Consider the following 13,001-nt stretch of genomic DNA (forward strand, 5'->3'; position numbering starts at 1 on the left):
CTCATTTCATGTTTATTTGACATTTTTAAAAAGAAAGCATAACAGCACAGAACTTCAGATAAACATATATAAATATTTTAACGAGATGTGACAAGAAAAAACAATAATATGTGTCCGGCAAAGTAATAATAATAATAATAATAAAATAACTGAACAACCCGAAAAGAATTGGTATAATCTAAAACTAGAACGCAGCAAGCCTTTTACCAGCCTCCGATCACGATTCCAAGTCCATTTGACACAAAAAACATGTACAAGAATGCACACACGACACTTCGATTTTGACTTTTCTCTGCATCAATAATTTAATCACCATTTCTTGAACATTTCTCTCCTCGGAACACAGCGGATGAAATCGAGATCGAAAAGTGATCAGATTCATTGAGTGATGGGTAAATTAGGCGTCTTGTTTCTAGTAGGCGTGTTTGTGTTGGTTTTAATGGTGAAAAAGGGCTGGGCTGAGGAGAAAGGGAGGAGGATCCATACATTGTTTTCTGTGGAGTGCCAGAACTACTTCGACTGGCAAACAGTGGGTCTGATGCGGAGCTACAAGAAGGCCCAACAGCCCGGCCCAATTACCCGGCTCCTCAGCTGTACTGATGAGGAGAAGAAGAGCTACAGAGGCATGAATTTGGCTCCCACTTTTGAGGTTCCTTCTATGAGTAAACATCCTAAAACTGGAGACTGGTATTGCTATTATTACCCTCTCCTGTTTGCTATTTTTTTTTTTATTTTTCTGTGTTTTTATTTTTATTTTTTTTTATGTCTAGGTATCCTGCGATTAATAAACCAGCTGGGATTGTTCACTGGCTGAAATTCAGTGAAGAAGCAAAGAATGTGGATTGGGTGGTCATACTGGATGCTGATCAGATCATTCGAGGACCTATCGTCCCGTGGGAACTTGGCGCTGAGAAAGGGAGGCCTGTTGCAGCTTATTATGGGTATTACTCGCTGTCTTAGAATGTTGTCTTGTGCATAGTTTATATTCTTACAAATCTCGCTTTCTTTTTGGAAAATAGTCCAGCTTTCTCATTAATGTATCATGTGTAGAGTAGGTTTTTCTGTAAAACTATTGTACCACCAACAAAAAGTTAGCGTCCAATAAGTACTTAAATTTATCTAACAATTTTGAAAACAAAAATTCTATTACTTCACCCAGTTCTTAGGAATTAATATGAAAGCAAACATTGGTATAATTTAACAAAGAAGTTTAATAAATTTGAGATTTATTAATGTAGAAACAAATTAGATTATAAATTAAGTTATTAAAAAAATTGATCAACCCCAAACACAAAGTATCATTTGATTTCATCTCATGTTTTATCAAATTTATCATGTTCTATATTTATTTAACAAAATAAGTGGTTCTAAAAGTAACTGAAACTATTCATATTTTACAAGAATTATATTAACAATTTTTTTTTGTTTTAATGAACACAGGTATAAAATTATAATGGAAAAATAAATTCTTTCATCCCTAAATTATAGCCCGTTTATGGTTTAAGTCCCGTACTATAAAATAAGATGTTTGGGCGCCTTAACTTTCAAATAATCTGATTCGTGTCCCTCCGTCCAAATGTGACTAACTGACGTTAGTCAATGCTGATGTGGCAATCAAAATTTCACGGATTGAAATCAAATTTTGATATGTTAACGTAGGAGTGATTTGAAGAACACGTAAGCTGAAAGTTTTCAATTTTGAGTTCACGATCGTATAGAAATCTGTACTTTAATCACAAGAACACGAAAAGAACTTATTAAATCCAGATTTTTTTACGTTAGTGAACCCAAAATCATAAACTTTCACCACTTGTGTTCTTGTAACCACTCCTTGTTAAACATATCCGAATTCACTTCAATATGTGAAGTTTTGATTGTCACGTCATTTTTTTTCCCAATTGCCAAGTCAACATTGACTAACGTCCGTTAGTCAAATTTGGATGGAGAGACACGAATCAGAAAGTTTGAAAGTTAAGGTACTGAATTTTTTTAATTTATAGTATGAGAATCAAAACTATAAGCGGCCTAAAGTTTAAGAACGAAATATTTTATTTTCCCAAATATAATTAAACCAAAATCAGGTTAAAAGATATCAGTATAAACAGAGATGACCCAGTAGTACTTTTTACATTAGTGTTTTAAGCCGTGTTTCATATTTTGTGAGAGTAGACATTGGTGTTGTGTTTAAAACAGAAAAGCAAGAAACTATTCAGGATAGGTTTTCACAATTTTCCAAATTTCAGCTATAATTTATAACATTGTGGGAAACACGGCTGTATAGTTTTTTGAATTTTCAGTTGAGATTTCAACATGTCTTGAATTCCTACTTCGATAAGAATTTTTTTCCAGAAACAAGGTAACTAAACAAGGTCTTAGGTTTGCTGATATAGGAGGTTTGAGATGGTCATAATATATTATGTTTGAATAATGTCTTTTTCACCTTGTAGATGTCAGGAACATAATTATGAATGTATTTGAAGCAGTGGTTAAACAACTATACTTATCTTTTTCTTTTCTCTGTCACTAATTTGTTTAAGAGATCTCTTATTTGTGCTCTGTGATAGTAAATTATAAATTAAGTCTTCTAAAATCGAAATTACTGTTTTGCTTTATATTACCAACCTTATCCTCATTCATCTCCATAAGATGTGCGCTTCGTCTGCAGGTACTTAGTTGGCTGCAATAATCTTCTTGCAAAATTGCATACTAAACATCCTGAACGCTGTGATAGAGTTGGTGGGCTTTTAGCCATGCACATAGATGATCTTCATGCTTTGGCACCCATGTGGCTTTCTAAAACAGAAGAAGTACGAGAAGATAGAGCTCACTGGACCACAAACTTGACCGGTGACATTTACGGGCAAGGTTGGATCAGTGAGATGTATGGATACTCCTTTGGCGCAGCCGAGGTAAGTTGCATACCATATATCTCTTTTTTCCATTTAAATATACTTTTCACGGATCTTTACCTTCCTCTGTATATAAGATCTTCTTTGAATGGTCTCCAATATTCTTTTTCAGGTGGGACTTCGCCACAAGATTAATGATAACTTGATGATATATCCTGGTTACATTCCTCGGCCTGGCGTTGAACCCATTCTTTTACATTACGGGCTGCCATTTAGTGTTGGTAATTGGTCATTTAGTAAACTGGATCACCATGAAGATAATATTGTGTATGATTGTGGACGGCTTTTCCCTGAACCTCCTTATCCTAGAGAGGTACAAAAGCTTCTCATTTACTCATATCAGTGAACTCTGTATTTATCTATATGGATATATTCAGTCTCATTCTGTCTCTTTATCCATTTTAGTTTATCTAAAACTCTGAGTTAACTATGAAAATTTTGTTTTACTTGTAATTAGTTACAGAAATTTTATAACTAAACTTGAGGTTGCTGCACTAAATTAATGGGGACCCACCTCAAGCTAAGATGAATATTGCTTTAAAAAGTCAACTTGAAGGCAATTAACTTATATTTTGAGTGTATACATGATAACATGTATCTCAATTGACATACCCAAAGAACTAGGGTCCAGAGGGAAAGAAGTGAAGTTAAATATTTGAGCTTCACGCTCTAAACAAAATAGACTAAACTAATTTTTATTAGTTTTAAAAGAGCATATATGAAGTTAAAAAATCTGAAAAGAAATATCTAGCTGTTATAGTATAACATAGATTAAGTTTATTAGGGATGTTCTCCTTCAAAATTCCTTTAAATATCATTGTTAAAAGTTTTCGGCAGAAGGTGATTAATAAAAATACCTTACCGAACATTCAATTTTATGCTACACAATTATTGTTCGTCAGCTGTCGTTGATCAGCTATAGAATAAATATTCAAAGAAACATGCAATAAAATTAATGCAGTAACAAGTAAATAGTGAACAATAACCTTATAAAGATCTTTGATTCACTGAATATCACCTTTTACACTTCATATAGGGAATAACCCATCGCTGGAAATAAAATTGTGATATAACCATTATCTGGTTAAGTGGGATGAACTATATCACAGTAAAGAGTGCTTCAAGCAAGTACCTTTCCAGATATTCGTTCTCTGCTAGTATTGGTAATTAAGGTTAATGTTGTACTAACTACTAAGGGACTATTTGATAAATTCATGTATAAGCTGAGAAAACAGTTATGATATATCCTTATATATAACAAGCGTAAGGACGATAATTTGGTTGTTTGGTATAGTATTGTTGAACAAATATGAACCGTTAGATCTTATTATTTGATAAACAGTTGAGATTACATAATAATATTTATATAATATCTAAATATAGCATAAAAATTCATATATCGATGCGATATCAAATATAAGTAGGTTTTAAATAAAATACGTGTCTTAATAAAATACATTCCTTATTCTTTTTATGTTCTCAACAAAATAGAGTTAGGTTTAATAAAAATCAAATAAAAGTTGTTTTTGTAAAATTCAGATAGAAGTATGTAATTAGAATATGACTTATTCTTTATGTGTTCTAAATACCATAGTATAAATACGAATCGTTATATCTTATTATTTGATAAACGGTTATATTCATAATAACAAAGATATTTTTATATGATATTTAAATGTAAATAATAATTTATATTTTTGATGATCTAAATAAATTTGAAGAAGGTTTTGTAAATAGAATACATCCCCTGTTCTTTTTGTGTTATAAACAAAACATAAGTACATTTTATAAAAATCGAAAAGAAAAAGGTTTTGTGATTAGAATATGACTTTTTTTCTTTTTTTGTTTAAAACCAAATAAAAAAGATTCTTTAAATAGAATATGATTCTTATAATAAAATTCATAATTATTTTCTCATTTCTATTTGAAAATCTCGACTCTAATCACGTATAAATCAGCGTATAAAAAATTAGTAAGACGATTCATAAAGTAAATTAAATAATAATATATTATAATTCTTTTTAATTTAAATAGAATATGATTCTTATTATAAAATTTATAATTATTTTCTCATTTCTATTTAAAAATCTCGACTCAGCGGATAAAATATTAGTAAGACAATTCATAAAGTAAATTAAATAATAAAATATTATATTAAATATATCAATATGAATATATATTTTAAATATTATATTAAATATATTTTTTAAAAAAATATCTGTAAATCATACTAATTATTAAAATAAACTTATATTTTCAAAGAGTATCAATGCATGGCACGAGTTATAAACTAACACAGTATAAATAAAGCAGTTAGCAATGGATGACAACCATGCGTGTTTTTTTTGTTGGAAATCACATTATACTCTTCATATACATTAGGTTAACTAATTGTTGCAACCTTGATAGGTTATGTATGATGTACTGAGCATTGCAGTATTATGTTCTAAATTCTAATGCGGTTTAATGAACAATAAAACAAGAAGATAACAAATAAATCTTTCTGCAGGTGAGAGCAATGGAAACTGATCCCGATAAAAGGAGGGCTCTTTTTTTGAATATAGAATGTATTAATACCCTCAATGAAGGTCTACTGTTACAGCATGCAGCAAACGGTTGCCCTAAGCCAAAGTGGTCCAAATACTTAAGCCTCTTGAAGAGCAACACCTTTGCTGAACTGACTCGTCCTAAATATCTTACTCCAGAAACTCTGCAGTTGAAGGTGGTTAAGGTCCAAAATCAGGTTTTTGATGAACCTGGGAGGCCACATCCAAAAATTCACACCATATTTTCCACAGAATGTATCCCATATTTTGATTGGCAAACTGTTGGACTTGTTCATAGTTTTCACCTGAGTGGCCAGCCTGGAAATATAACCAGACTTCTAAGTTGTACTGATGAAGATCTGAAAGAATATAAAGGCCTGGATCTTGCCCCCACACATTTTGTCCCATCTATGAGCCGGCATCCACTAACGGGCGATTGGTAGTTCAACATCTCTGTTGCTTATTTATCCTTTTTCCTTTTTATAGACCAGTTTGATATTTATTACCCCCTCCGTCCCACTCATTTTTATACGTTTTTTTTCACTGCTCGGCACGCACTTTACTGCTTATATAAGTATAGTCCTATAACTTATTTTCGAAATTTTCTTTTTCTGCAAAAAATATAAATATCAAATTGTTATTTAGAAAAAGAAAATCTTAAAAATAAGTGATAGAACTATACTTTACAGGAGCATTAAAGTGCGTGCCACGTCCCCGGCCCCCAATGTATACAATTGAGGGGGAATGAGGGAGTATAGCTCTGTACTAGAATATTATTCCTTTTTTTCCTTCTGGAATCCTGATCTTTTGTTACTTGTCCTGAGTTGGCAAGTTTATTCAAGTTGTCATATTTACTATATGCGAGGACTGTGTAAAAATGCATTAAGAATTTGTATATAAATGACTACCTTTATAGAAACTGAATCTATAGATACCAAGCCTGTGTTTTGTGATGCTTGACGGATAGTTATGCACTGACAAAATAACTGTATACCATATGCTTTATGTCATAGTATAGAGGAAGAAATGTCTGTATAGGATAACCATGATCTACCTTGTCTTGATACATTCTTGGCATTTAAGTGTCTTCTACATCATGTAAATTAACCCTGTCATAACTTTGGCAGAAAGTGGAGAACATATACACATTATAAGAAACCTTGATCTAATGTCTGTTGTATCAGGTACCCAGCAATCAATAAACCAGCTGCAGTCCTGCATTGGCTGAATCATGCAAAAATCGATGCAGAGTTTATAGTTATCTTGGATGCAGACATGATCATGCGAGGAACGATTACACCATGGGAATTCGATGCAGCACGTGGTCGACCTGTTTCCACCCCCTACGAGTAAGAATAAATGATGTTTTCAAATAAACAGTTAATTTATGTTAATGTCTCGACAATTGACATTTTTACCTGCACGTAGACTGTACCCTCTTAGTGGTTTCTCAACTTGTACGCAAGTGCACCTATTACAATTTATTTTATTTTTTTTGCCAAATCAAGTCAAAATACACTTTGGTTTAATAACAAGACAAAATAACTATCATTCAAGATTGAACTAGCTCAAATATAATTCCAAGATCAACAGAAGTAGGCCATTATCTTCATCTCGTCAATAAGTTATTGTCGTGTCTTTATTTCAATTCTCAAATTGCTAGTCTAAGGTCTTAACTAATCATGAGGACTTTCATAATCCCAAGTGATCCTAATTCATCAACCAATTACCATATTCTCACGAATATTTTAAGTCTCTGAACAACAATGTGATCTATTGACGACGACTACTACTAATTGGGGCGTTTTATTATATCACACACTGTTTTATTTATTGTGCACTAAGCCGGGGGTCTTTACGGAAATAGCCTCTCTACTTTAAGGGTAGGGGCATGGTCTGCGTACATCTTACCCTCCTCAGACCCTGCTCTAAGCGGGATATACTGAGTATGTTTGGTTTGGTATTAATCCCAAGTTTTGTGGTCTTAATTTAAGGTTTCTCTGTAATTAACAATCCCATTTCAAGGTTGACACTAGTTATAGATCACTATAAGCAATCGTAATGAACACCAAAACAGAGAATCAACAATTGTTCATAAATGACCACCATAATCCATTAAAGGCCCATATACAGAATCAGTTAACATCACACCGAAAAGTGCTCTACAGAAGTAAAAAGACATAGAATCAAAGTTAGACCAATAAAAGTGAGGAAGAAACGATGAAACTCTTAAATAATCTTCTTTTGATGGCTTTCCTTTTGTACTTTCTTGTGTTATCCTTCTTAGTTGTAACTGCTCCTCTATTTAAAGTAACGTGTGGTCTATCTCATTGTTCCACAGCCCAAAAACATAATTCTACCAAACTATATCTGAATAATATAGTATTATATATGAACAATGATGACGATGATGAAGATGAGTTTTCTTAATAGAAAATTTTTTTAAAGAAGAAACTTTGAGCAGCCTGGTTCCGGAACTCCACGTAAGCTTTCCAATGACACCTGAATCGCCTCAAACGGACATTCTCCTGTTATGGTAAAAAAAAACAATGAAAATTGCGCAAGTATTCGTTTATGCAACATTTTATCCAATTATTTTGTGATAAGAATTAGGTGGGGCAATTTCAACCCGGTTTTGTTTTTTAGCCAACCCGAACCCGAAACAAGTTAAAATTTCAACCCTAACCCTACTTGCTACGTACCCCAGTCAACCCGAAAATTACCCATGTTGACCCGAATTTGTGTAAAATTAAATATTTTAATTATATAAATTCATATATATTTATAATATATTAAATATGTAAAATGGTAATTTACTTAGATGATATATGAATTAAGTTATTTAGATAATATATAAATAGATCATAAATGTATGAAATAATGTAATATAAAATTACATATTATGATCAGGTAGTCTGGGTCAACGTGAATCCAACCCGATTTATTCGGGTTAAAATTTACCCAACCCGAAACACAAAAACTCCAACCCTAATTTGTATTTTTCGAGTCGGGTTCGTGTCTTGTCGAATTTTGCTACCCTGATTAAGAAACCCTTGTTTCCTACTAGAAAAAATAAGATTTATACAATATTAACTAAAAATGTGAGGAAAATTTAATCATATATCATATTCATACACTCTTTAAAATGAGATAACTGTCAGTAAACTTGCATATTCATGTTTGCAGCTACCTTATCGGTTGCCACAATGAGCTTGCGGAGCTCCACACTCGGCACCCTGAAGCTTGTGACAAGGTTGGTGGTGTGATAATAATGCATATAGATGATCTGCGGAAGTTTGCGATGCTGTGGCTGCATAAGACTGAGGAAGTCCGTGCTGACACTGCTCATTATGCCAAAAATATAACTGGGGATATATATGAATCTGGATGGATAAGTGAAATGTATGGTTACTCTTTCGGTGCAGCTGAGGTACTTCACTTGTTAAATTCTTTTTTTCATGTTAAAATTGCTTCATGTATCATGTGCGTCTTGTTCAATGTCCCAATGTCCTTAAGGTCGGGTTATCAGGAATTTAAATTTATCGTTTCAAGTCCAGCGAGATATTTGATCCATTTTCATCTTCGTGTCATCGAGTTTTTCTGGCGAATTCGTAGGTTCAATTCCTACTGGATGCACGCCAATGGGACCCTCCAATAAGTTTTGTTGAGTAAAAGTATATGATCCATTTAAGACATCGGTATGATTATGGGAGAGGTTGATACTTAACCACGTAACATGGTATCAAAGTCCAGGTTTGGCAGAGGGTCTCTGGTGCGAACCCTGCCACCCTGAATATGTATTCAATTTTGTGTTTGTTGCTTTACATTGTCGTCTGTTTGTTCACCTGTTCTAGTAGTGGGGATGTTTAATATAGTATATGATTCATTTAAGGCTTTTTTTTTTAACACCATAAGGTAATGAGAGAGTTAGTTAAATAACAAGTTTGAATCCTTACTGTCCGATCATCCTGAAGTTTAACAAAGTCGACCAACGTTGATTAATGCCCATGTTAGGGTTCTTTAAAAAAAACCGGAGGTACTAAGAGGGTGTTAAAATGTTTGATATTTGTATATGTAAATCTGTTTGTGTGCATGTTTGGAATGGATTAACTTGTGATAACTTAAGGTTCTAGCTTTGGATATATCGGCCAATAAAGACATTTCTTTTTTACCATTTAAATTACCAGACATCTTGTAATCTACTTCTGGAATCCTGACTTTGTATGACCTGGTGTGTAGGGACTAAATTATAATCATATTATTTATTTGTTTGATGGAGTGAGATTTGTTTTGTTCAATTTTCTTGTGCAGCTGAATTTGCGGCATAATATCAACAATGAGATATTGATATACCCAGGATATGTCCCTCAACCTGGTGTCAAGTATCGAGTTTTCCATTATGGCCTGGAGTTCAAGGTTGGGAATTGGAGCTTTGACAAAGCAAACTGGAGAGATGTTGACGTAGTTCACAATTGTTGGTCTAAGTTTCCTGATCCTCCTGATCCTTCAAGTCTTGATCAAACTGATGAGGATAGTTTACAGCGTGACTTGCTTAGCATAGAATGTGCAAGGACATTAAATGAAGCTCTACGTTTACATCATGAAAGAATATGCTTCAAACCCAATTCTGTGTCCAATTCCAACTCAACATTGAACAATGAAGTAACAGTTTCAAGAAAAATTGGCAAGATTAATGAGAGTCATACCATAAGAAGTAACAGTGTCCCCATGAATAATTCTCGAGAATCATCATACTCAGTGGAGGATGAGCAGATGCACCGTTCTTTCAGGGTTTGGATAATCTGTCTCTGGGTATTTTCTATATTTGGTTTTGCGGCTGTAATCTGGATACTGTTTGCAAGTCGTAAAAGACAAAGAAAAAGAGGTAAAAGCTATAAAAGCAAGAGAAGACCATTGTACGCAGGATTTGGGGACATAAATGGACTTGAGAAGCATATGAGAGGGGTTGAGATATTGTAGAAATATACTGTTCTGGTAATATCTGTAAAATACAACTAGCCACCATAGATATACTGCAAGTGGACAGGAATCTAAGAATGAATGCATGATGATGATGAGCTGAGATTAAGAGATACATTGGCGTTCGCCAATGTCAGAACTGGAACTTGCAGAACCGTACATGATAAGTTAACATTCAATAAGCTCTTGGGCGGCTTGCTTTTGCCACAGAAGAAAGCTGCCATGATTCAGTGGCAGTAGCCAGTTTTTTGAGCTGCTAGGGCCCCGTGTTAGAGTAATACATAACATTGATTATGATCATAAATATTAGATGAAGTTTTGAGTCCATTAGTTTAAGGTGAAATGGTGACAATGAGCCGCTGTTCAGCATGTTACATCTCTTATGCTAAGATTTGGTAGATAAACAATAAGTGGCGTTTCTCTTAAATAGACTGCATTTATATGGAAATATATACTGTGCTTTTTTCTCTTTCAAGGCAGGTAAATATAGTTCTAGATCTAGTTGTATTGGAAGAGACAATGCCGTAGCACCACTTATTGCAAAGTTTACACCGTGGCTAAAGTCTGCGTTCTCTTTTAAATAGGCACTGAGCAGTGGTATACCAGTTGCTAATGCTGTTCAACTTTAAACCACAACTTAAAGTTGCATCTTCAGTTGAAACCACAACTTAAAGTTGTGTTTTTGTCTGATATTATAAACACGACATGAAATTGCGTTTTGAAATGACACTTTGGGCAATTTTTTCGGAAAGTGACAATAGAGGTCTTTTTTTGCTAAATAGTAAATAGTGACATTTGGGACCAACACTCATAATTTCCGACGTCTAAAAAGAAGCTCCACATTGATATATTATATCTTACAACTCCAAAATATTTGAATATCAGGTAGTTACAGATCATGAGACATTGCAGGTCGAGAATTGTGATAGAAATGACAAATTATCCAGAGCTGATATAAAGATGATATAAAGTTTTGGTAGAAAGACACTAGTGCACAGGCGATCAACCAATGCAAACACAGACCTTAATGAATCAACTTGCAGATATTGCGGAGGAACCCTTAGGTTTTCGGGGCATTGGATTCTCACCAATGTTTGCGTTACTCAAGCCGACATTCTCGCTTCCGCTTCGTCCACTGCCGCTCGCGCGGGTGCTTCCCTCTAAGGCGGAACGCTCCCCTACCGATGTATTTTTACATCCCACAGCTTCGGCAGATCGCTTAGCCCCGTTCATCTTCGGCGCAAGAGCGCTCGATCAGTGAGCTATTACGCACTCTTTCAAGGGTGGCTGCTTCTAGGCAAACCTCCTGGCTGTTTCTGCACCCCTACCTCCTTTATCACTGAGCGGTCATTATATATGTGGTTTGAATTATCCTGGAACATGATACAATAATGTGCGTGTTTGTTTACCAGAAGTTGCTTATGCTTCTGGCTTCTGTTTTTTTTGACTCGTTTGTATAAATAAGCAGAAGCACTTTTAAAAAGCTAAGAAAGCTAACTTCTCTCTCAGAGCTTCTACTTCTTTTCCAAACATTTTATTAACTTATTTATTTCTCACTTCTAATCCACCTGTTTAGTATTATAATGCACGTGTCACTTGTTTTCAATTGAATTTTAACTTTCAAACTGGCCACCACATTACATTGACTGTAAAATTTCTTTAGATCTGTGCAAGTCAAATATCAAGGAGCTGATGTTGGTAGGAGCCTGCATAAAAGCAGTAATACACATAGGATTGGTGTTAGTAGAAGCCTACATAAATGCAGTGATACGTATTGTATTGTAGTAAATTTAATATAATCAAACGAACAAACTGATCATAGTTGACCTGAAGTAAAGACTCTGTTCTAATCAATCAACAGTTCTATTTGCTTTTTGCTTATTTACACCTGGACCAGAAGGCATTGAAGTTGAAAATAACTGCCCAATCTGTGATGTGATTTCACAAATAATTCATGGTGGAAGACATCACTTGTTTGTGGAGCTATTTAAAAGAATAAACCACTCTATTCGTGTTTTAATCCCACTGTAAACCTTCTGGAGTTCTGTTTCTAACTTTACATACCAATTTATGAACTCATTAACTTGTTTAAGGAAGCTGCAAGACTTGATTAAATACTTTTGTTATCCGGATAGATAAAATATCATTGTTCTGATAATAACAAAATATTACTCTTTATTTGGTAACTTATTACTTTGTATTCGGTAAACATAGAGTATAACCGCATGGTATTACTCAGTGTTCTCAGCCTAATAATTTGATTCAACAGTTAGTAAAGTGGATCATTAAGGAATTTCAAAATATAATCGTTGAAAGTTAAAATAATGATAAAACACTATTTTTTATTTATAGCTAATCATTATAACTAACATCATTGAAGCACAATAGTAATTATATATTATTTTAGCTACTACCCTCAGAGATGCTTGTTATTATTTGTAAGTGAAAGTTGGAAGTTTAGTATAATTATATGCACGTATATGTGTTTTTTCATTTTGTGTGTAAATTACTTTGAGTTCTTCCTGTGTAAATAATCACATCACCGGAAGAAACTCAAAAAATGCAC

At 33.7% G+C, this 13,001-nt stretch overlaps 1 protein-coding gene across 1 annotated transcript; it reads left to right on the forward strand.

Moving 5' to 3' along the window:
• Positions 1-171: 171 nt before the first annotated feature.
• Positions 172-10,910, forward strand: LOC108204934 (peptidyl serine alpha-galactosyltransferase). The gene is made up of 8 exons (XM_017374630.2): positions 172-687; positions 771-941; positions 2,666-2,909; positions 3,022-3,222; positions 5,419-5,894; positions 6,640-6,804; positions 8,642-8,885; positions 9,767-10,910. Exons 1-8 carry the CDS (start codon positions 389-391, stop codon positions 10,433-10,435), a joined length of 2,469 nt encoding a protein of 822 aa, XP_017230119.1. The 5' UTR covers positions 172-388; the 3' UTR covers positions 10,436-10,910.
• The last annotated feature ends 2,091 nt before the right edge of the window (positions 10,911-13,001 follow it).

Source organism: Daucus carota, chromosome 1 (assembly GCF_001625215.2).
Source record: "Daucus carota subsp. sativus chromosome 1, DH1 v3.0, whole genome shotgun sequence".
NCBI lineage: Eukaryota > Viridiplantae > Streptophyta > Magnoliopsida > Apiales > Apiaceae > Daucus > Daucus carota.

Excerpts from the sequence above, each read along its gene's own strand:
- LOC108204934 (XM_017374630.2), top strand. The coding sequence starts at position 389 with ATGGGTAAATTAGGCGTCTTGTTTCTAGTAGGCGTGTTTGTGTTGGTT. Across the intron at positions 688-770 it reads CATCCTAAAACTGGAGACTG|GTATCCTGCGATTAATAAAC; the intron begins GTATTGCTATTA and ends TTTTATGTCTAG. Across the intron at positions 8,886-9,766 it reads ACTCTTTCGGTGCAGCTGAG|CTGAATTTGCGGCATAATAT; the intron begins GTACTTCACTTG and ends TTTCTTGTGCAG.